This window comes from Chrysochloris asiatica, unplaced genomic scaffold (genome assembly GCF_000296735.1).
Source record: "Chrysochloris asiatica unplaced genomic scaffold, ChrAsi1.0 scaffold00082, whole genome shotgun sequence".
NCBI lineage: Eukaryota > Metazoa > Chordata > Mammalia > Afrosoricida > Chrysochloridae > Chrysochloris > Chrysochloris asiatica.
The window spans coordinates 878,716-903,770 of record NW_006408600.1 but is presented as its reverse complement, the minus strand read 5'-3'; the positions used below and the strand labels follow the sequence as shown (position 1 = coordinate 903,770).

Genomic DNA, 25,055 nt, shown 5'->3' with positions numbered 1-25,055 from the left:
GTCAGAATCTACTCAAGGCAGCTGACTTGGTTTGGCTCTTCTCTTTACAATGGAATCCATGGGGGGCACAATGGTTAAAACACTCAGTTCTTAACCAAAAGGTTGGTGATTTGAGTCCACCCAGCGACACTTCAGAAGAAAGGTCTGGAAATCTACTTCCAAAAAGTCAGCCATTGAAAACCTGTGAAACACAGTTCTACTCTGATGTACACAGAGTGCCATGAGTCACAACCCTCTGGGGAGAAACTTAAAACAAAAAAATGATCTGTTTGAAGGGCACATTTTTTTGTTTTCCAAAGTAACAATCAAAGCAGCAAAAGTAGCTGGAAACCCTTAAACTGCGCTTTTCCTGCACAGTGTTTGCCATAGGTCAGCCTATCCGTATTTCCAATTTCCTCACCTGAAAAACAGGTTTAAATTGCTATGGCACCACAATAACCTTAAGAGGCAAATACAACTACGTGGCATATTGTAAATCACACAACTAATTAGTGTTAGAAGGCCAACTGGAACCCAGCTCCGAAGCCTGACCTCTCATTCACTTCACTACATGGAAGGATTCGCTTTAAGAGAAGGGATAAATGCAAAATATTGCCTCTCTGTACACGTTTTTTTTGGTATGCTTTCCAGCTCATCCCTTCCTGTGTCACCACTCGCCTCCTATTTTGTCAATTACAGTACCTTCCTCAGTCAGTTCTTTGCTCCGGTCAATCTTCTGCCCTCCTTTTTGGAAGGCTCTAAAAAATAAAAGGAAAGGGAGAGTCATCCGAGTGCAGTCCCTTGGCACGGGCTTCCTCTCTTTCTAAATTCAACCACTACTATTCTTTGCAAAATCTTTTACTAGATGCATGAGTTAAGTCATTCGAGGAGCAGTCACTGAAGTTTAGAGCGGGAGAGTTTATTAAGAATGATGCAAATACTTTCCAGGAAATGTTTTCTAACGGAAAACCCTACAAATATTCACAGACAATTCACTTCTAAGAGAAACCTTTTTTCCCAGCCGCGCTCAAACCCCAGCGCCTCACTGCACACCACCCGCCACAAGGGGGCAGGGGCGGCCGCGAATCTGGCCGAGCGGCCAGCGCGGTGACTCGGTCATCGTTTGCTCTCGCCTGGCGCGCTGCTCTCGGCTGTGGATTAGCGCATCTGAGGACGTGGGAGGCCGCGGGCCCCGCCCCCGGCCGCGGTGGCGGCCCAGCGCGGCACTCGGCGCTGCGAGCTGAACGGCGCGAAGGGCGCGACCGGCGGTCCGGGATAGTGGGCTGCGCGCTGCCTCCGGTGCTCACGTCTGCGCGTCAGGGCGCCGGCACTACCACGGGCCCCTCGGGCGGGCCCCGGGCTCGCGGCGGCGGGAGTCGGGGGCCGCTCGCCACGGCGTGGGGACCATGGCGCTGCGCGCTCGGGCGCTGTACGACTTCAGGTCGGAGAACCCGGGCGAGATTTCGCTGCGGGAACACGAGGTGCTGAGCCTGTGCAGCGAGCAGGACATCGAGGGATGGCTCGAGGGCGTCAACAGCCGCGGTGACCGTGGCCTCTTCCCAGCCTCGTACGTGCAGGTGATCCGCGCCCCCGAGCCGGGCCCGGCGGGCGACGGCGGCCCGGGTGTCCCGGCCCGCTACGCCAACGTGCCGCCAGGCGGCTTCGAGCCCCTGTCTGCCGCGCCGCCCACCACCTTCAAGCCTCCGACCGACGCTTTCCAACCGCTGCTGCAGGCGCAGCCAACGCCGCCGCCGCCGAGCACCTTCCAGCCGTCTGGCACGGGCTTCCCGTACGGCGGGGGCGCCCTGCAGCCGTCGCCCCAGCAGCTCTACGGTGGCGGCGGCATCTACCAGGCCAGCCAGGGCAGCGACGATGACTGGGACGACGAATGGGACGACACCTCCACGGTGGCCGACGAGCCGGGCGCGCTGGGCAGCGGTGCGTACCCGGACCTGGACGGCTCGTCGTCTGGAGGTGGCGCGGCGGGTCGCTATCGCCTCTCCACGCGCTCGGACCTGTCGCTGGGCTCCCGCGGCAGCTCGGCACCCCCGCACCATCTACAGCACCACCCGTCGGGGGCTAAGAGCTCCGCCACCGTGAGCCGCAACCTCAACCGCTTCTCCACCTTCGTCAAGTCCGGCGGGGAGGCTTTTGTGCTGGGCGAGGCGTCGGGCTTCGTCAAGGACGGGGACAAGCTGTGCGTGGTTCTAGGGCCCTACGGTCCCGAGTGGCAGGAGAACCCCTACCCCTTCCAGTGCACCATCGACGACCCCACCAAGCAGACCAAGTTCAAGGGCATGAAGAGCTACATCTCGTACAAGTTGGTCCCCACGCACACACAGGTGCCAGTGCACCGGCGCTACAAGCACTTCGACTGGCTGTATGCGCGCCTGGCTGAGAAGTTCCCCGTCATCTCGGTGCCCCACCTGCCGGAGAAGCAGGCCACGGGCCGCTTTGAGGAGGACTTCATCTCCAAGCGCAGGAAAGGGCTTATCTGGTGGATGAATCACATGGCCAGCCACCCGGTGCTAGCACAGTGCGATGTCTTTCAGCACTTCTTGACGTGCCCCAGCAGCACCGACGAAAAGGCCTGGAAACAGGGTAAGAGGAAGGCAGAGAAGGACGAGATGGTGGGTGCCAACTTCTTCCTGACTCTGAGCACACCTCCTGCCGCAGCCCTCGACCTTCAGGAGGTGGAAAGTAAGATCGATGGCTTCAAGAGTTTCACCAAGAAAATGGACGACAGCGCTCTGCAGCTCAACCATACGGCCAACGAGTTTGCGCGCAAGCAGGTGACTGGCTTCAAGAAGGAGTATCAGAAAGTGGGTCAGTCCTTCCGTGGCCTCAGCCAGGCTTTCGAACTGGACCAGCAGGCCTTCTCGGCCGGCCTGAATCAGGCCATCGCCTTCACTGGAGATGCCTATGACGCCATCGGTGAGCTCTTCGCAGACCAGCCCAGGCAGGACCTGGACCCGGTCATGGACCTGTTAGCGCTGTATCAGGGGCATCTGGCTAACTTCCCAGACATCATCCATGTTCAGAAAGGTAAAGCTTGGCCTGTAGAGCGAATGATAATAAGTGTGTATTTCAGGCTGAAAGGGGTGACTTGGACAGAAGTTTCACTACTGGTACTAGGCTAATATTCTGTAGGTCTGAAATTAGGGATTGATTGGCTCACTGGTAGCTTTCTCATTAAAGTACTCTTTAGGAAAGGTTCCGAGGGTACTTTTTATGACATTGCAATCTTTTTAGAGTTTGGATAGTCGGGTAACAAGCTATTTCTCATATATGTAATTTTGTGACTAGCGGTAGCGTTAGAAGGGGTCCAAAACTGTGTTAGACGTCCATTGAACACTGCATTATTACTTAGTAATGGACTTCAGGAAACATGAAACTAGTGGGGAGAACGGATATCTGCAATTTAACATAAGTCCTGATTTCACCCTCCACACCTGCCAATCCTTGTTTTGCTAGGGGAATTAGGATCACTTTTCTAAGGGGCTGTTGTTGTTCGGTAGAATCCACTGGATTCCGACTCATAGGGACCCTATGAAAACAGACTGGAACACTGTCCTGTCCTGTCTAAGCAAGCCCATTGTTGCATCCTCTGTCGTTGAGTCAACCCCTGTGGTTGAGGGTCTGGCTTGGCAACTTAAGGACTTTCAGCACAGGTGTCTTGCTTGGAAGCTTTGTAGAAATGGGATAAAAGACTAATTTCAACAAATTTTAAGAAAATGAATGTCTCTGAAGTTTACTCTTTTTCAGTTTAAAATCTGTTGGCCCAAGTTAAGAGTACTGGTTAGGAAAATGATGTTGAGAAGCTAGTAGAATGCATAGAATCTGAGTAGTCTGCCTAAGAGCAGGGTTTCTGATAGCTGAGTGAGTCAGCCGTCCAGCTGTTATAGTTTGTGGCAGTCCTGGTGTGGTGCTGTGGTAGAAAGCACTGGACAGCAAGGTCGGTTTGAACCACACGGTCAGTGGTTCAAACTCACCAGTCGCTCCTTGGAAACCCTACCCAGAGTTGCTATGAGTGGGAACTGATGAGACGTCTCAACAGGCTCCTTTAGTTTTGTTAGAGGAGTCTTGGTGATATAACAAGGTTTAAGTGCCCAGCTGACCAACAGAAAAGTTGGTTTGAACCCACTGAACTGCTCAGTGGGAGGCAGATCTCTAGTGGTTTGCTTCCATAAAGATTATAGTTTAAAGAACCATGAGTCAATTCTGTTCCATCCTATCTTGTCACTATGAGTCAGAATTGACTTGTAACATCTAACAACAAAAGAAATAAGAACAGTAACCCCTGTGCTTATCTCACTGACTTGCATTCTGGTGTCAATGCCTTGAGTAAGTGAATGGGACAGTGTTGGAGTTAGGTAGGCCATCTTGCCTGTGCATGACCAGTGTGGGGGGAGAGTAGGAAGAGGAAGTCATTCAATCTTAATTTCCTGCTCTGGTAGAAAGCTCTTTGGGCCATCAGCTTGCCCTTCCTTGATGAGGTGCTCACTGCTTGTCCAAGAGAATCTTTCCATTTATGAACAACTCTTGAGCGTGGGCAAGGTCTCCATTGCATTGTATTAAAATTTGCCTCTTGGTTCTCTCATGGTCCCCAAGTGCTACACAAAATAAGTCAATTCCACATCCACATGTCACCCCTTCAGACATTTGGAGACAGCAGTCTTTCAAGTGTGTGACTGGCTTGACTTTTACCATGCGGGTGGTGGGACTTCTTCAGACACCTCAAGTGTGTTAGTGACCCTACTAGCATGTAGTAGGGGCAGTGTGTTGTTGACTGTACCGAAACATTTTTAGCAAAAACTTTAGTAGAGAATAATAGCTTTCTTGGCGATTTAAAATTTGTAAATACAGCCTAAGATTGAATTGATTTTTGAGGGGTCAGATTACTGCAGGAGGAAGTGCGGTAGCTCTGTAGGATAAGCACTGGATTGTCAGCTGCTTCACAGGAGAAAGATGAGGCTTTCTAGTCCAGCAAAGAGTCACAGCCTTGGAAATCCTATACGGGGTCATTATGAATCAGAACCCACTCCGTGGCACTTAGCAAATGCTGTTGACATATTTTGAGCTTGCCTCTATTTCCATCCCTTAACGTCTTTTTAGCATGAATTGTTCTGAATCTTTGATTTCTTGGATAGTGTTGGTGGAAGTGAGTTTTGAACCTTTAATTTAGGACTTTACATTTACATTTCATTGTGCTACAAGAATTTCACTGTATCTGGAACCGTGCTGGTTACCTTTTCTCACATTTCTGATAGTTTGTTGGTAAATCGTTGAATGTGGGAGGAGCCAGGTGAAGAACCCTGGAGCCAGACACTGGTAACTCACTGCTCCCAGATAACATCAGTCCATTCATTGGTTCCCCCTGTTATTCAGGCCGTGCACCTTTGTCAAGCACCCTGCTGCTGAAATTATTGGGAAAGGCATGGAGTATGTGTTAAGCTTTAGTTCTAATGTGCTGCTAAAGTCTTAATTGTCTATTAAACCATCTAAGTGCCATCTAGTCCGTTTTGACTCATAATGACCTGTATAGGGTTTCCAGGAGCAGTTTGTGGGTGTGAAACGCCAGCCTGTGGTTTGTAGTCCAATGCTGATCCTACAGCACCACACCAGGAGTCCTTTAAGCCATCTAGTTTATTTAAAAGAAAAAAACAAAACAACGCTTTAGAACTGAAATGATCACCTGTTGCTTGGAATATGAAAACTTGCTTTCATTAAAACCAGTACCATTTTATGTTTTTGCAACATTGTCAAGGGTGTTAAACATGATCTCGAGGAACTTCGGGAAAGAACTGTTGATACTCAATGCAGTTTGCTTCTGCTGTAGCCTTGGAGTATAAGGTACAGGGAAGCCCAGGGCTCTAGCTGGCATGCCTTTAGAATGGACTGCCACTTCCAGCTGTAATGTGCAGAACATGAGCATTGTTAGCATTTGTTTACAGTGGGTATTTATCAAGGATTCTGATGGGGGTGAGTTTTAGGAATACAGATAAGTCAAATACCATAAACTTGGCTAAATACAAAAGTTTTTGGAGCATATTCTGGATTGGAGTCATAAAGAGTTGTTCAACTTTGTTTCTTTCTTAACTATGCAGTTGCTGTTGTGAGGAATCTTTTTCAGTCTGATTAGGGTTTATTTCCTTTAAGGTTTTCAGAAGAGAACAACAAAAATAGATAAGAAAAAAGTAAGAAAAAAATCCATTCCATTACTTGTACATTTCCTATGTTCTAATATAGTATGGGGAGTCCTGGTGTCGCACTACAGATTAATGCACTAGACTGCAAGGGCTGTGTGAGCCACAAGGTCTGAGGTTCAACTTCACTAGCTGCTCCTCAGAAACCTTAGACAGGGTCACTATGAGTTGGAATTGACTTAGCAGTACTTAACAACAGCAATATGTAGTATGGGGAGTCCTGGTGTGGCACTGTGGGTTAATGCGCCAGACCCAAAGTCAGTTTGGTCTGCGGTTCAAGCTCACCAGCCACTCCTCGGAAACCCTGTACAGGAACCGACTCGATGGCACTTAACAACAACAACCACATTTAGATGAGCTCTAGAACATGATGAGAAATGTACCATTTAGTTACTAAAGCAGTTTCAAAGAGTTAATTGGACATTTACCCTCTTAATTCTTGGGGAGAAAAAAAGTAAAGGTTAGGCTCCTGGGGTTTTTTCTTATCCAGAAGGTGTCAGTGAGCTTGGATTCTAGATATGTGCTGTCTGTCCAATGCTATAGTTGTGAGCCACGTGATGCTATTCAATTTAAGTTCATTAAAATTCTAACAAAGTTATAATTCCATTTCCTTAGTTACACTAGCCGTATTTCAAGTGCTTAAGAACTAGTGGCCACCATACTGGGCAGTAAGATAGACGTTTCCATCATTGAAGAAAGTTCTACAGGCTAGACACTTGGTTATAGTTGAACTGTTAACCCTGTAGTAAGTTTTTCCAGAAAATTGATGATCTTTTAATGTACTTTCCAGATAATTTTTACTTGGTTTTCAAATGGTATCCCTGACTAACCTTATGAAGTTAAGTAGTACTGACAAGTGGGGAAGCAGGTCTTGGTGGATCCCTGCCCTGTATCTAGCCCTTCCCAGGCACCCGAGCAGTGAGTTTCCCAGTGTGAGCGGGATATCCCCTCTGCTCTGCAGCCTGCCTCCAGGTCCCATTCAGAGAACACAACTGGCCTCCGAATGAACATCTCAGACACGAGCGGGGAAAACTCTAATAATCTTCAGTGTAGTGGACTGGAAGCATTGGTTTTAGTGTGTGTTAAGTGCCACTGAGCCATACGTAAAGACCCTGTGTAGGGTTTCTTGGAGTCCTGGTGTGGCACTATAGGATAAGCACTGGACTGTTAACCACAAGGTTGGTGGTTCACACTCACCAGTTCTTGGAAACCCTACATAGGGTCGTTATGAGTTGGAACCGACTCCGCGGCACGTAACAACAACAACAACATAGGGTTTCTGAGGAGCAGCTGGTGCTTATCCTACAGCAGTACACCAAGAAGGTGCCCTTAGTCTGTGTTCTTCCTGTAAAAGTGAAGGAGAGCGGTATGGTTCCTTCAGCTAAAGAATTCTAAAGTTCTAATTTTTCCCTTAGCTACTGGAGTCTTAGATAAACAGACAAATTTAGGTTAATAGTGAAGGAAGAAGATAGTTTGCTCTAGGTATGTAGTCTGTAGTGTATTACATGGGAATTCAGAAGCTCTGAATTTTATTTATATTTGGTTTGACTTAAAAGGAATCCTTGAAATATTCTTTATTCTTAGGCAGTTAATTGATTCTAGGCAGTATGCATGCATCTGTCACTGACCAGCTTTGTGATTCTGTGGTCTCAATTTCCTGTTCTTCAAATGGTATTATTCTATCTTCTCCCTTATTCTCCTTGCCTTCATAATGCTGATGTTGGTGAGCTTAGGGTTGCATATAGAATATGTTTGACTTTTAGTTTCGTAGCGGTTTTATTTTCAAAGATGATTAATCACTAATACCAGATTTAATACAGCTAAATCTGGATGGCAGCAAGTCATTATGGTTTAAAAGCTTTCAGCTTATCTCTTGGGAGAGATTATAAAAGGGAGAGACTATAAAAATTAGATCATGAGAAATGATGGCTTTATCTTTGGGTATAAATACGAACTGGGTAGCTAAAGGGAATCATTTAAACTGAAATTTCTTTATTTCAGAGAAAGGTTATAAAATCATGTAAAAATGGTTTGTTGGTAAAATCTCATCTGAGCCGGACTAGACAAACAGACAATTCTGTTTTCTGTATTTTTAAATATTCAGAGGTTGCTCCATGGCTCTCTAGAAATGTGCCGGATGGAGCCTTCTTTTCAACAAACCATAGCCCCAGGACCTCAGGAATGGTATACCAATAGTGGGCAGATCAGCCTTGCTGGGTAGAATTTCACCATTGTGCTTTCTGTCACCACTTGCAGGCTTGGTCTTATGTCCCTCAGACATTAATCAAAGATAGCCAGAGTCCCAGCAGGGCGCACAAGGTTAGGCAGGGCTATCGTGAGACCTTCCCTGTCTGCTCCCCATTCTCCTGGGACTAAGAGTAGTCCTGTGAAGGTGGTGCCATGCATACAGAGAAAAGGTCTAGCAAGCTGGCTGGTTTTCAATTCATCCTTATTGTGAAGTCTCTGGGCTGGAAATTGAAGTCATTCTTTTTGTTTTGTTATTGTTGTTAAATGCCATGGGGTCAGTTCTGACTCATAGCAACCCTGTATATAGAGCAGCTGGTGGGTTTGAACTGCTGACCTTGTAGTTTGCAGTCCATTGCTGATCCTACAGTGCCAAATTGAACCCATTTCTCCTCTCTTCTACTCCCCACCCCCAGCTATTCTAAGGAGACTTCAGATCTTGCCTTAACCTTTGTTTCAATCTGTATTTTCTAAAGTGAATATACAGTAACCTCTGGGGTATTTGAAATAGATGACTCAGTTCCTTGATTAAAACTTGTGACTGGGTCAAGAACACTCTTGGGTCGCAAAGCCAGGTAGGTGGGTTCCTGCTTAACATTATCCCAGCAGTGGTTTCTCTGAGAAACCACTCTTGAGCCATGGAGTTGTCCTCAGGATCTCTGTAGAAACCCTGTATGTTATGCTGGTCACAGCGGACCTGAAAGGGAACCAGAAGACCCACTCCCAGCCGTGCTTCTCTGGGACCTCTGGGAACTCAGTTAGCCCTTCCTCTTGATTCAGACGTGTCATCTGCATGGTTCCTTTGTCGTCATCTTAGGATTTCCAAACATTATGGTGAAACCACAACAACTGACACATTCTATGAAGGAAACAAAAACCAAATCGGCCCCGCTGCTGTCAGGTTAATTCCAGCTCACAGTAACCCCAGGTGGGGTTCCTGAGACTGTAAATCTTTCTGGGAGCAGAGGCTCATCTTTTTCCCTCACAGCAACTGCTGGGTTTGAACCACTGACCTTGAGGTTAGCAGCCTAAGACCTAGTGAATGAGGGGAAGAAGGTATAAATTCACTTAACTATGTGATACTTTTCTTAAACTATGTTCCTTTTCTTCACACTGAATAAAAATCTATTGTTACATTGCTTCAGAGTCTTTTAAAATAAAATGTTATTGTCGATTTAGATTTAATTTGCCATCTATTTATGAGACCCTGTGACGTCATTAACCAAATGATTATCACAACTGAAATGACACCCTAATACAGAGCTGACCCTACAGTGCCAAAGTGAACTCATTTCTCCTCTCTTCTACTCCCCACCCCCAGCTATTCTAAGGAGACTTCAGATCTTGCCTTAATCTTTGGTTCAATCTTCATAAAATGTGTCAGTTGTTGGGGTTTCACCATAACAGTTGGGGTTTCACTGTTTGATGAGGGTGTCTCTAAAGACCTGTATTGCTTACCCCTCCACATGTACAGAGCACAGCTTAGATTCTGGTTACTCAGCAGGCGTCTGCAGCAGGGGTGGGGAACACTTGGCCTGCAGGTCATTCGAAATCATTTGGTCTGGCCTTGGCCTTGCCAGGCAACTTCCAGCCAGCACAATGTTATTGTTAAGTGCCACTGAGTCGGTTTGACCATAGCAACCCTGCTTAGGGGTTCTGAGGAGCATCTGGTGAGCTTGAACATTTAGGATGAGTTACTTGTTTGTTCCACTATAGCAGGTTAATTTTTAAGTTGATAATTTTGTATGGCCCATGAATGATGTTACAAATTCTGGCAGAAAAACAGTTCCCCACACTTGGTCTACAGGATCCTCCCGGACTTGTCTGACTAGTGGAGGAGACTGCTAAACCAGCCACCCGAGCGCCGGCGCCAGATCCACAGAGCTGTGTGCCAGGATGCCGGGGCCCCAGAGGAGGAGGGTGAACCCACCCTGGAGGAGTCTGCGCAGTAGAGTGCAGAGGGAGCTGAGTTTGTTGTATCAATAAAGGCAGGGATGTACCAAGCCAGGAATTCATTCACCAGTGCAGGGTCTCATCCTTGTGAGTGCAGAGCTGCCATGGAACCTGGCTATCCGGTGCATGGCTGTAAGGGGAGCGGCAGACAAGTTATTTGACCTCTCTGAGCCCACTTTTCTCATTGCCAAGGAGGGGAGACACTTTCTCACAAGGTCGTCATGAGGATTAAATGTGACAGTCCATAGTAGCTACTCACTGTTTACTTCTTAAAAAGTAGAAAGGTGTTTTTAAAATGAAAGACACCTTCCTTTAATCCGTCTAGTGTCGTTCTAATGATGTTCTAGTGATGCCCTGTAGTGGATGCAAGTACTGTGCAGTGGTAACAAAGATTAAGGTAGGCGTTACTTTGAGTCACCAGTTGCTCATATTTAATGATTTATCTAAATTACCAACTCACTTGTGTCCTGGCCAGTCACTGTAACACATCTGAGCTTTAGTTCCCTCATCTGTGAATATGAAGTTAATGAGTTCCTAGGTTGTTTAAAGAAAAAAAAATCGCACCATCCATTTGTTGTTATTGTTAAGTGCCGTAGAGTCGGTTCCGACCCATAGCGACCCTGAACAGGGTTTCCAAGGCTATAAATCTTTATGGGAGCAGAAAGCTTCATCTTTCTCCCGCGGAACAGCTGATACTTTTGAACTGCTGACCTTGAGGTTCACAGCCCGATTCGTAACCACTACGCTACCAGAGCTCCTATTTGAGTATAAAAACCTCACAAGAATGCAGTAAACATTTAGATGTCTTTTAGCCTGGTTTCAGTAGTGTTCTATCTGCTTATTTGATTTTGTAATCTGGGAGCATGAAAACCTGATATGAAAGAAAATTTATGCACATTTAAATTAGATCAACTAGTATGCATGGAGCGTTGACCTCACCAGGTGCTGTGAATGTGAAAGTGATTAATACCTGGCCACCTGCCTGCTCCACATAGCAGCCCCCGTGTGTTCTGAAGCTGAAGTGCAGTGCAGCAGCTGGACCACCTTCTTCCTGACCTAAATGAGGGTCGTAATTCAGAAGGCCACCAATGAGAGAAACTGTGATGACGGCTTTGTGAAGTATGTTTCACTCTGAGTTCCAAATATTGATTTCTTTCCAAAAGTAGAGCTGATCTGTTATTGATCTTGTATTTACAGGTTAAATAAACTTTAGGCTGAATAAGTTTTAGTCCTTAGAACTTTTCTTTCTCTTACTGTGATTTGATGTTCCTCTTCCGATAAAGAAATTTCAGGTATTATTTAGCAAGTAGGGAGACGGTGGCTAGGGAGGAGATCCAAAATGAATAGCTTTATTCCTGTTCTTGTTTTTGTTAAGTGCACTCTAGTCAGATCCGACTCAGCGACTCCTTGTAAGGGTTCCTAGGAGTAGCTGGTAGGTTTGAACCACCGAACTTGCGGTTCAGTCCAACTTTGTGGTCCTGTGCTTATGCTTCTGCACCACGGGGCCTTCTAAAAAGAGAAACTTGATTTGACTTAACAAATACTGATGTGCCACTCATATACCAGGCACTGCTAAAGGTGCTAGGTCTGCATCAGTGGCCGAAACAAAGATCACCACCCTTGGGAGCTTACATTCCAGCAGGGTGGAGACACAGTAAGTAGCAAACAAACCCAGCAAGTCCATTATTGTATGTTGGAGAATGGTATGTGGTAGGTGATAAAGAAAAGGTAGAGAGCAAGGTAAGAAAGCATTGACGTACTGACGAAGATGGTCAAAGCAGGCTCCACTGAGAAGGTACGAGTTAAGCAGAGATCTAAAGGTGGTGAGCGAGTCAAGCAGATATCTGGGGGTGTGCTTTTCAGGCAAGGGGCACAGCCAACAAAGTGTGTTTTTTAGGAGTGTTGAGGAACTGCCAGGTAGTTTGAGCTAAGAGGAGCCTAGTAGGAAATGAGGTCATACAAAGTCAGTCATTGTTAGAGCTTGCACTAAAAATCAAGTGAGATAGGAGCCAAGGAATGTCCGTCCTCCAACTTGGACCGGCTGGTTCTTTGGTGGCTGTGTTGAAAGTAGACTGGGAGTCTAGGCGGTTGCTCCAGTCATCTAAGTGAGAGAGAGTGATGGCTTGGACCAGGGGTAGGTGGAGAAAGGGGTCTGATTTTAAAGGGAAAATTAGCAGTCTCTCTTTGAGAGATTGGAAATGGTGTGTGAGAGAAAGAGTTCATCAGTGGTGACTCCATGGTTTGGGGCCTGACCAGTAAGAATGGAGTTTTTATCCATTGAGACAGGGAATTAGGACTTTAGTTTAATACTTTCAGATTGACTGGGCTTCTGCATTCTATTCCTTTTCTCCCCCACCCACCCCACAAATATAGATCATGAAGCCTCAGAGCTGGTGCTTCCTTGTATGTTGTGTCCCATCGTTTCCAAGCAATTATAGCTGAAAGGTGTCCGCAAGACAAATGATATATGTCCTATATATCCCACTGTATATGTTGTTGTTGTTGTTAAGTGCTGTCAAGTTGATTATGACCCATAGCATCCCTGTACAGGGTTTCCAAGGCTGTAAATCTTTATAGGAGCAGAAAGCCTTATCTTTCTCCCGCAGAACAGCTGGTAGTTTCAAACTGCTGACCTTGTGGTTTGCAGCCCGATTTGTAACCACTACGCTACCAGAGCTCCTTATGTATATGTGCATGGTAATTGCCAGTGAGTCACCCTCAACTCATGGGGTCCCCAGCTATTCCAGAGTAGCACTCCTTAGGGTTTACTTGGGAGTCCTGGTGTGGCACCAGGTCTGTGGTTCAAACCCACCAGCTGTTCCTTGGAAACCCTATACAGGGTCACTGTGAGTCGGAACTGACTCAGTGGCACTTCCCAATAACCAGTCTTTATAGAGCCGCTGGGTGGGTTCCGATCACAAACCTTTCTGGTAGCAGCTCACCACACTCCTTCATATGTGCAAAAACCCAAACCCATTGCCATCACATCGATTCCAGTGCCTAGTGGCCCTATGTGACAAAGTAGAACTGCCCCACTGGGCTTTTTTCCAAGGCCGTAATCTAAAGGAGCTCTGGTAGCGTAGTGGTTACGAATCGGGCTGCGAACCTTAAGGTCAGCGGTTCGAAACTACCAGCCGCTCCGCGGGAGAAAGATGAGGCTTTCTACTCCCGTAAAGATTTACACCCTCGGAAACCCTGTACAGGGTCGCTATGGGTCGGACCCGACTCGATGGCACTTAACAACAACAACAACAATCTTTAGGGAAGCAGACTAGCATGTGGCTTTCCCTGGTAGAGAGGCTGGTGAGTTTGAACCGCAGACCTTCTGGTTGGAGAGGAGTGCCCCAAGACTCCTTTCATATATACCTAGTAAGTATAATGAATGTGTGTTGGATTAATTAAGTAGGCACTCAGTCAGTGTCTCTTGGCTGATTTTGAAATAGTTGTCTTCTGTGATTTGTAGTTTTTTGTTTTGCTATTTATATAATGATTGATCGTGGAGTTTAAAAGTATACAGGCAATAAAGATAGGATCTGGGTATGTTTTATGGATGAATACCACATTAATGAACATGTGAGTGATTTAAGAGGATAGAACACCCTTCAACCCTGGAATGTAACACATCCTCGGGGATTAGCTTTCAACCAAAAAATAAGACAAGCCTATAAAATGAGCAGCACCTCTGTGGAGGGAGTGTACTCCTTAGAACAGTCAGCCATATGAGACCAAAAGGGCAACCATTTGCCCAGAAACAAAGTTGAGAAGGCAGGAAGGGACAGGAAAGGACAACAAATGCAAGCAGGGAACCCAAAAGAAACGGATAGAGTGTTGTTACTTTGCAGAGATTGCAGCTAATGTCACCAAACAAAACGTGTATAAATTGTTGAACGGGAAATGAATGTGCCATGTAAACATTCACCCAAACCACAATAAAATGTTAAAAAACGAAAACAATAAAAAGCTTCGGCCCCAATGACATTACTTTCCAAAATTTCTTAGGGAAAGGAGAAGTTTGAAAATGCTTTATTGTCTATGCCATAGGGTTGTTATGAGTCACAATTGACTTGATGGCAAAAGGTTTTTGGGTTGACCTCTAATTTTACCTTATGTTGTTTGTCTAGTGCTTAAACTTGTGCACATTTACAGCTTTGCTCTTCAGTAAGCTTTCATTAAAAGTACTTTGACTGGGGCCCCCTTTTACTTAATTCAAATCATAAGATCCTTGTTGATTGACTTGATATACAAACACTAAGTCTTCTCTCACCAAGGGTGCACTTCCAGAAGGGAGGTGGAGTGTGCACAGAATTGAAATGCAAGGCAGACTTACCTTAGTGTTGAGAGTAAAAAGAGTACATGCGAGTCAGAGGAAGCTGGTGGGTGGAGTAATTCTTAGTTGGTGTTAGTGACCTAGGTGGGTGACATTGTTTCTGTATTTGTCTTTGAATGATGTCATATTTTGACATTTGGAGGACCTGCATTGGTCAGCATGTTAGAGTTGATTTTTCATGGGTAGGGCGCACTGGGAAGATACTTCATGTTATGTGGCCATGCCTGCCAAGTAGCCAGAGCTCTCAGCCTGCTCAGGTCAGTAAGGAGACTGACAAGTAAGTAGATGTCACCATACAGTGTGCCACCTACAATCATGGAAGTAGGACAGAGGAAGGAGCAAGTAACTATGGGGAGTGGATAGGAGGGTTCGCCAGGTCTCAGTCTTGAAAAAGAGTCTTGAGAAGCAACTGGAAGTAAGCCAACTGTAGACGGGGCTGTTCTGGGCAAAGGGAACCACATGTGCAAAATCTGGAGTGAAATCCTAGCTGTCTCTCAAAATCAGCTATTGAGTGGTTCCAACTATATACCGGCTCTACCCTAGACCTGTGGAATCAATTTCTGGGGTATGGGCCTACACATTGGTGCTCTTAAAAACCAAGTGATTTTCATGTGCTGCTAGAGGTGTTGGAGGGAGCATCGGGAAGGATCAGACCCCCAATCAGAATTGGTCAGGCCTGCACTCAGGTGTTCAGTTGCTGGTGGCAGGTGACTTGGAGGGGGATAAAACAGAATGGGAGTGTTGTTGTTAAGTGCCATTTAGTCGATTCTGACTCAGAGTGACCCTACGTAGTGTTTCCGAGGAACAGCTGGTGTGTTTGAACTGCTGACCTTGTGGTTCGAGTCCAGTGCTGATCCTCCAGTGTCAGGAGTCCCTTAACTCCATTCAGGAGTGATTGTAATCCCAGCATGGTTGTTAACATGGACTCTAGAACTGGATGTATCTAGAACCACACTTCCACTGTGTAACCTGGTCGACAGACTTAACTTCTCTCAGTCTGTTTCTGTGTGTGTGAAATGGATGGAATAAGCATCTTGTGTTAGTGCCTAAGAGGCTTAGAATTGCCGATTAGCTGTTAATTCCCCAAGGGAGTATTATCCCCATTTTATGCCTAAGAAAACAGAGGCTCAGGGAAATTGAATGATGACCAGGATCACATAGCCAGTAAGGAGAGCCAGCAATTGAATTCGTTTTTTTGCTGTCACCCGAGACTGGTGTTCTTTATCCTACAGTAAGTACCAGGCTTGCTTGAAACTTTAGTCTTATTTTATAGGCAGTCAGCAGCCACTTATGGTTTTAAACTGAAGAGTGACATTTTAATCATAGTAAAAATAGCTGTCATATTTTGAGAGCTTACTGTGTGGCAGGAACTTTGCTTTGCATCAATTTACACCCCATAGGAGCTTTGAGGGGAAATACTTGTATTATGCTATTTTACAGATGATAGACTGAGCCACAGAAATGTGGACCAAAAGTTCCTGGGACAGGACTGGAGGACGTTTGCCCTCTGAGGGGTGCACAGGGAGGAGATGATAGAGTAATCCCGGTGAGCAGGGAGTGGTGAGCTCCAGAGACCAGCTCGGCACAATGACAGGACTTGCCGAGGGGATGGCTGGTTTGAGGAACCTCCGGTTACCTTTGAGGTTTTAAGTGTAGGTGATGCCAGTAATAGACATAAGCAGGTTAATAAGAGGAATAGGGTTAGAAGGCAAAGGTAATGGGCTGAAGGGAGTCCCAGAATCCTACTTTATGCGCTTCATAATTGCTCATGGGAACATTTGTGATCTTCTATGGACTCCTGGTGTGGCACTGCAGGATAAGCACTGGCCTGCGAACCACAAAATCAGTAGTTCAAACTCACCAGTTCTCAGAAAACTCATAGGGTGGCTATGAATTAGAACCGAATTGACAGCACAGAGCAACGACAACATTATCTGTAGCATGGTAGCTCTGTACAATAAGCACTGGACTGCTCTGGTAGTGTAGTGGTTGCTAGTCAGCCTGCTAACCTCAAGGTCAGTGGTTCGAAACTACCAACTGTTCCACGGGAAAAAGATAAGGCTTTCTGCTCCTGTAAAGATTTACAGCCTTGGAAACTGTATGCAGGGTCGCTATGAGTTGACACCAACTCCATGACACACTACCACCACAAACAACAAGGTTGGTGGTTTGGACCTACCAACCACGTCACAGGAGAAAGATGAGGCTCCCACAAAGATGTGCAATCTTAGAAACCTTACACAGAGTCACTGTGAGTCTGAGCTGACTTGATGGCCCTTTACAATAATTATCTGTAATGAGAATCTTTGGCTAGGTATTAATAGATGCCATTATGGATATAGGGGATTTTTAATGTTTTATGACTTGCATTTCATGTATATTTTAAAACATCTCCATATTTTAGGTGCTTTTATTGTCTTTAGTTCAAGAAAGGTCAGAGTAAAGAGTCAGAGCCTCTGCATGCCTGGTACCTGCAGCCAAAAGGATCAGGAAGACCACGAGATGATAGCATGGTCTGAAGTTTATAAGTGACTTAGGAACTGCCCCAAACATTGTTGTTGCTGTTAGCTGCCCTGGAGTCTGCCCCGACCCATGGTGACCCCAAATACAATGCTGTCCAGTCCTGTCTCAGCTCCATAATCAGTACTGCTGTGACCTGTGGGTTTGTCCCAGTTCATCAAAGTCTGGAAGCACCACTGAAACCTGCTTAGCATCATAGTAACCTGCAGGCCGCCAATGCTAGGAGCTGAGCTCCGATCTCTCTTGTATGGGAGACAAGATCTCTCTTGTATGGAAGACAAAAGTTCTCCCAGTACCCCCCAGTGAGTTTGATTATGTTGTTGTTGTTAGTGCCATTGAGTTGGTTCTGACTCATAGTGATCCTGCACAGGGTTTCCCAGGAGTGGCTGGTGAGTTTGAACTGCCCATTTTGTGGTTCAAACTGACCTTGTAGTCCAGTGCTTTATCCCACAGCACCACCCATAGACATATGTATGGGGTCCTGGTGTGGCACTGGACTGCTGTTAGATTGACAGTTCAGGACCATCAACTGCTTCCACTAAAGCTTAGTCATCATCTAGTGATGTGAGGTGGCATCATAATGGCCACAGTGGGGGCACCTTATCAGAGATGATTAATTCTGGTATAAAATCCTTTCAGGTACACTAAGGAAAATAATAAAGCTTATGCTGAGCATCTACAATCATACCTATGTAGTAAAATGCAACAACGACATTTACAATTTTGACCCTAAAGTTAAAAACTAGATATTATTTTTGGAAAAATATTTGAGAGAAGAAATTTACTCTGATAAATATAGTTCTTTGTAAATAGTCTTCTAACTACAGTATTAGTTCTGTAATCTTAGAAGCAGTCACAGAGTCCCATGACTTTGGGTGTGAACTTCACATCCCCTGGTTTCTCTGCTAAGGAGGATTGAGCTCTCCAATGTTGCTTCTATTAGATTCACCTTATTTTGAGTCTCCCCATGATCTTCCTAGAGAAAAAAAGGAACTAGGGGTTTAGCTTAAATTAATTAAGATAGAGTTTCCAAAGTTCACTACTCTGGTGTAAAAATGTTTGTAGTGTAACAAAGAACCAATTGAATTCACAGAGCTGCAAGTTTGCAAACCTAGCTGCTGTTGTTGGATGCTGTCCAGTAGGTTCCTACTCATAGCGACCTTATATACAACAGAATGAAACACTGCCTGATCCTGCGCCAACCTCACACGCTTGAGCACATTGCTGCTGCCACTCTACCATTCCATCTCATTGGGCATCTTCCTCTTTTTTGCTGCCCCGCCACTTTACCAAGCAAGATGTCCTTCTCCAGAGATTGGTCTCTCCTTATAGTATGTCTAATATATATGAGATAGAATCTCACCATCTTGGCTTCTAAGGAGCATTCTGGCTGTACTTCTTGCAACACAGATTTGTTTGTTCTTCTGGCAGTCTATGGTTCTTTAAATATTCTTCTCTAACACCATAACTCAAATGCATCAGCTTTTCTATGGTCTCCCTTATTCATTGTCCAAATGTCACATTCATATGATGCTGTTGAAAATACTATGGCTTGGGTCAAATTGACATCCTTGATCTTGATCACTTTAAAGCCGTCTTGCACAGCAGATTTACCTAACGCAATACAATGTTTGATTTCTTGACTGCTGCTTCTATGAGTATTGATGGTGGATCCAAGCAAAATGAAGTCTTTGACAACTTCAGTATTTTCTCCTTTTATCATGATGCTATTTATTGGTCCAGTGGTGAGGATATTTGTTTACTTACACTGAGGTACAACCCATACTGAAGGCTGTAGTCTTTGATCTTCTTAAGTATTTTAAGTCTTCTTCACTTTCAGCAAGTAAGGTTGTATCAACCACATATTGCAGGTTGTTAATGAGTCTTCCACCAATCTTGATGCCATATTATTCTTCATATAAGCCAGCTTCTTGGGTGATTTGCTCAGCATACAGATTGAATAGATATGGTGAAAAAATACTACTCTGGCAACACCTTTCCTGATTTGAAATCATTCAGTGTTGCCTTGTTTTACTCGAACAACTGCCTCTTGGTGTAAGTACAGGTTTCTCCTGAGCACATGAAGTATTCCAGAATACTTATTCTTCACACTGTTGTGCATAGCTTGTCATGATCCTCACTGTTGAAAGTCTTTAGCGTAGTTGATAAAGCACAGGTAAACATCTTTGTCGTATTCTCTCCTTTCAGTCAAGTTCCATCTGACTTCAGCAGTGATATCCCACGTTTTGCATCCTTGTCTGAATCAGGCTTGAAACTCTGGCAGTTTCCAGTTGATGTATTATTTGTAACCATTTTTTACTTACCTTCAGCAAGATTGTATTTGCATGTCATATGTTAATTGTCCATTGATTTCTGCATTTCATTTGGTCACCTGTCTTTGGAATGGACACAAACATGTTGGCTAGGTAGCTGCCTTCCAAATTTCTTGGCATAGATGAGTGAGTGACTTCAGTGCTGCATCAGTTTGTTGCAAGATTTCAGTTTGTATTCTATCAAATCCCTGAGCCTTGTTCTTTGCCAGTGCCTTCAGTGTACATTGGACTTCTTCCTTTAGTACCATTGGCTCTTAATCAAATACTACCTCTTGAAATGGTTGAACACTGACCATTTCCTTTTGGAACAGTGACTCTGTATTCCTTACATCTTCTTTTGATGCTCTCTACACCATTCAATATTTTGCACATAGAATAAGTCATTGGTCTTACAGATGTGATCTCCAGCATCATTCATATCACTATGGCCGTATTTTCCAACTACTGATCCTTCCTCTTTGTTTCTAACCTTTGCATTCCAATCACCAGTAGTTATTAATACATCTTGTTTGCATGTTTGATCAATTTCACAGTGAAGTTATTTGTAGAATTCTTTAATTTCATCACCACTTTAGTGATTGATGCATAAATTTGAATAATAGTGATGAGTGAGTGGTATTAACTGGCCTTTTTTGTAGGCGTTTAAAAATCATCCTATCACATACAGCATTATATTTAAATATAGATCTTGAAATGTTCTTTTAATGATAAATGTGACACCATTCCTCTTCAATTTATCATTCTTGGCATAACAAGCCATGTCATCATATTCAAAGTAGCCAATACTAGTCCATTTCAGCTTACTCATGCCTAGGATATCAATCTTTATGTGTTTCATTTCATTTTTGACAACTTTTCGTTTTCCTAGATTCATGCTTCGTACATTTCATGTTCTCATTATTAATGGATATTTACAACTGTTTCTCTTCATTTAGCTTGTGCCCCATCAGCTAAAGAATGTCTTGAAAGCTTTATTCCATTCTTATCATTATGGCCAACTCTACTTTGAGGAGGCAGCTCTTCCCCAGTTATATTTTGAGTGCCTTCCAACCCGAGGGGCTCATCTTCCATTACTATAGCTGGAAAATTCTGGTGTGATTCATCATGTTTTAACATTCAGTATTCTGCTGCTGTCTGACAGTGTTCCACTGCTATTCATTATCTTTTAGTGACTGAACAATCAGAAGTAGTTGGTCTCTCTTTCTTAGTCTGTCTTCATCTGGAAACTCAGCTGAAACCTGTCCACCATGGGTGATCCTGCTGGTATTTAAGTTACAGTGACATAGCTTCCAGCATCTCAGCAGCATGCAGGACAACACAATATGTATGATAAACTGACAGAAGAGTTGTGGTAAACAGCAGTACTGCTTTATTTGTACAGACCAGTTTCCTGGCAGATTCCAGGTAGCAAAAGCATTAAGAAATTGAAATGATGTACTGTCCCTCAGACATCACTTGTGTGCTCTGAATTTAAACCATTATATAGATTTTGCTTTGCAAAAAAATCACTGGTTTTTAAAAGTGTATATGTTCATGATAAGTATCAAGAATATTCTTTCTACCTCATTTTATTAAGAATATGGACATAACATTTTAAAGAAAAGAGACAATGCATGCTTAATTTTCCTATTCTCAGATTTGAGTATATTCTTTGCTTTTAGTTGCGTGGCCTCAGCAAGTTAACATTTCTCAGTATTGTGTCAAAACTCTTCTGAATAAAAAACAACAAAAGACACTGTGTTTATAGAATTATTTTGAATCTGTCGCTCTTAATAATTTATTACTAATACTTACTATTCTGTATAAACTCTAACCCCTAAACAATTTTATACATCTATTTAAGAAGTCCTGGTAGCATAATGGACTGTACATTGGACTGGGAAGTACAAGGTCAGCAGTTCAAATTCACCAGCTGCTTTGTGGGAGAAAGAGGAGGCATTTTGTTCCTGTGAAGATTTACAGCCTTAGAAATCCTGCATCAGGACTCTGTGAGTCAGAATCAATTTGATGGCAGTGAGTTTGGTTATACATGGACATATACTTGGACTCCTGGAGTGGCACTAGACTGCTGTTAGGTTGGCAGTTCAAACCACCAGCTTCCTTTTGGAAACCCTTTATAGGGGCTTTATGAGTAGAAACTGACTAGATGACAGTTAATAACAACATATGCTATTGTTACGTACCTTCAAGCCAGTTCTGCCTCATAGTGACCCTGTGTAGCAGGGGTGGGAAACCTTGTTTCTGCCAAAATTTATAATATCATTAGCTGACCATAAAAAATTATCAACTTAAAAATTAGCTTGCTGTATTTGGTCAAACACTGAATTAACTCACCCTTAATGTGATGTCTGGGACTTCTGGTGTGGCGCTGAGGATCAGCTCTGGACTGTGAACTACAAGGTTAATACCCTATAAAGGATGACTCTGAGTCGGAACCTACTTGATAAATAAGTATAGTAGCTGTTCACTACCTGGAAATCATATCCGTAAGCCACTCCTCAGAAACCCTATACAGAGTTTCTGTGAGTTGGAACTGACTTGATGGCACTTAATAACAACACATATGTATTATGTACATATGCTATATAAATGCAATCCTGAAGTGACGCTGGAGGTTAAGCTGTTGTCAAGTGCTGTCGAGTCGATTCCAACCCATAGCGATTCTGTATAGGGTTTCCAAGGAGCAGCTAGTGAGCTTGAACCACTGACCTTTCAGTTCAGATGGCTTTACAGTCTGGCACATTAGCCCACAGTGCCACACTTTACCACATATTGTTGTTAAGTGCCATCTAGTCAGTTCTGACACATAATGACCCTGTATAGCGTTTCTGAGGAGCGGTTGGTGAGCTTGAACTACCGACCTTGTGGTTTGAACTGACTTTGCAGTCCATCACATTAACCCACAACACCACAGTAGGACTCCATACACACACACACACACAGGAGTCTGGTAGTGTAGTGGATTATGAGCTAGGCTGCTAACTAAAAGTTCAGCAGGTTGAATCTATAGAAAGATGAGACTTTCTGCTCCAGTAAACATTTATCCATGCACCTACAGGAAAGCCCAGTTAATACCACTATTATGCAAATTTACACACCAACCACTAAAGCTAGTGAGGATGAAATAGAAGAATTCTACCAACTTCTTCAATCTGAAATCGATCAAACATGCAATCAAGATGTATTGATCATTACTGGTTATTGGAATGCAAAGGTTAGGAGCAAAGAGGAAGGATCAGTAGTTGGGAAATACGGCCTTGGTGATAGAAATGATGCTAGAGAACGCATGATAGGATTCTGCAAAACCAATGATTTGTCCATTTCAAATACCTTCTTTAGACAGCATAACAGACAAATATGCAAATGGTCCTCACCAGGTGAAATACACAGAAATCAAATTGACTATATCTGTGGAAAGAGACAATGGGAAAGCTCCATATCATCAGTGAAAACAAGGCCAGTGGCAGACTGTGGAACAGACTATCAATTACTCATATGCAAATTCAAATTGAAGTTGAAGAAAATGAAAACAAGTCTACGAGAGCCAAAATATGACCTTGAATATATCCCACTGGAATTTAGAGATCATCTGAAGAACAGATTTGATACATTAAACAGTAAAGAACGAAGACCAGAAGAGTTGTGGGATGACATCAAGAACATCATATATGAAGAAAGCAAAATATCATTGAGAAGACAAAAAAGAAGGAAAAGGTCAAAATGGATGTCAGAAGAGACATTGAAACTTGCTCTCCACTGTAGAGATGCTAAAGCAAATGGAAGAAATGAGGAGGTCCAAGTGCTGAACAGAAAATTTCAAAGGTCAACTCGAGAAGATAAAAGCAAATATTACAACAAAATGCGCAAAGATGTGGAATCAGAAAACCAAAAAGGAAGAACATGCTCAACATTTCTCAAGCTGGGGGAACTGAAGAAAAAATTCAAGCCTTGACTTTTGTTATTGAAAGATTCTCTGGGCAAATTATTGAATGATGCAAAAAGCATCAAGAGAAGATAGAAGGAATACACAGTTACTGTACCAAAAGGAAATGGTTAATGTTCGGCCATTCTAAGAGGCAGCATATGATCAAGAGCCAGTGATACTGAAGGAGGAAGTCCAAGGTGCATTGAAGGATTTGGCAAAGAACAAGGCACCAGGAATTGATGGAATACAAATTGAAATCTTTCAAGAAAATGAGGTGGCACAGGAGGCACTCACTCATCGCTGCCAAGAAATTTGTAAGACAATTATCGGGCCAACTGATTGGAAGAGATCCATATTTGTACCTATTCCAAAGAGAGGTGATCCAACAGAATGCGGAAATCATTGGACAAGCTCTTTGATGTCTCATGCGAGTAAAGTTTTGCTAAAGATAATACAGAAACGGCTACAATCATACGTTGACAGAGAACTTCCAGAGGTTCTAGCCAGATTCAGAAGAGGCCGTGGAACGAGGGATATCATTGCTGATGTTGGATGAATGTTGGCTGAAAGCAGAGATAACAGAAAGATGTTTACCTGTGCTTTATTGTCTACACAAAGGCTTTTGATTGTGTGGATCATCACAAGCTATAGACAACATTGTGAAGTATGAATATTCCAGAACACTTAATTGTGCTCATGAGGAATCTATACCTGAACCAAGAAGCAGTTGTTCGAACAGAACATGGGAACACTGAATGGTTTCAAATTAAGAAAGGTGCGCAACAAGGTTGTATTCTTTCACTATACTTATTCAACCTGTATGCTGAGCAAATAATCTGAGAAGCTGGGTTCTATGAAGAAAAACGTGGTCTCTGGATTGGAGGAAGACTCATTACCAACCTGTAATATGCAGATGATACAACCTTGCTTGCTGAAAGTGAAGAGGACTTAAAACATTTACTGATGAACACAGATATAATGGATTACATCTCAATGTAAAGAAAGCAAAAATCCTCACCACTGGACCAATAAACAACATTCTTATCAACAGAGAAAAGATAGAAGTTGTCAAGGACTTCATTCTTCTTGGATTAACTATCAACACTCAAGGAAGCAGCAGTCAAGAAATCAAATGATGTATTGCATTAGGCAAATGTGCTGCATAAGACCTTTTTCAAGTGTTGAAGAGCAAAGATGTCAGCTTGAGGACTAAGGTGCACCTGACCCAAGCCATGGTATTTTCAATAATCTCATATGCATACCAAAGCTGGTCAGTCAATAAGGAAGACCATAATAGAATTGATGCATTTAAGTTTTATGGTGTTGGAGGAGAATATTGAAAGTGCCATGGTCTGCCAAAAAAAACCAATAGATCCTTGTTGGAAGAAGTGCAGCTAGAGTGCTCCTTGGAGGCCAAGATGTCCAAACTTCGCCTTTCATTCTTTGGACATTTGTCAGGAGGGACCAGTTGCTGGAACAGGATACCATGTTTGGTAAGTTAGAGGGTCAGAGAAAAAGAGGAAGACCCCCAACGAGATGGATTGGCCAAGTGACAGCATCGATAGACT

At 43.9% G+C, this 25,055-nt stretch overlaps 1 protein-coding gene across 1 annotated transcript in view; it reads left to right on the top strand.

Annotated features, from left to right (window-relative positions):
* The first annotated feature begins 1,208 nt into the window (after window positions 1-1,208).
* The window catches only part of LOC102818137 (sorting nexin-18-like), a 45,393-nt gene continuing 21,546 nt past the window's right edge, over window positions 1,209-25,055 (top strand). Inside the window, exon 1 of the mRNA XM_006865738.1 lies at window positions 1,209-3,024. Within this exon, the coding sequence (XP_006865800.1) occupies window positions 1,386-3,024 (1,639 nt within the window). The 5' untranslated portion in view covers window positions 1,209-1,385. The remainder of the gene's footprint in view (window positions 3,025-25,055) is intronic.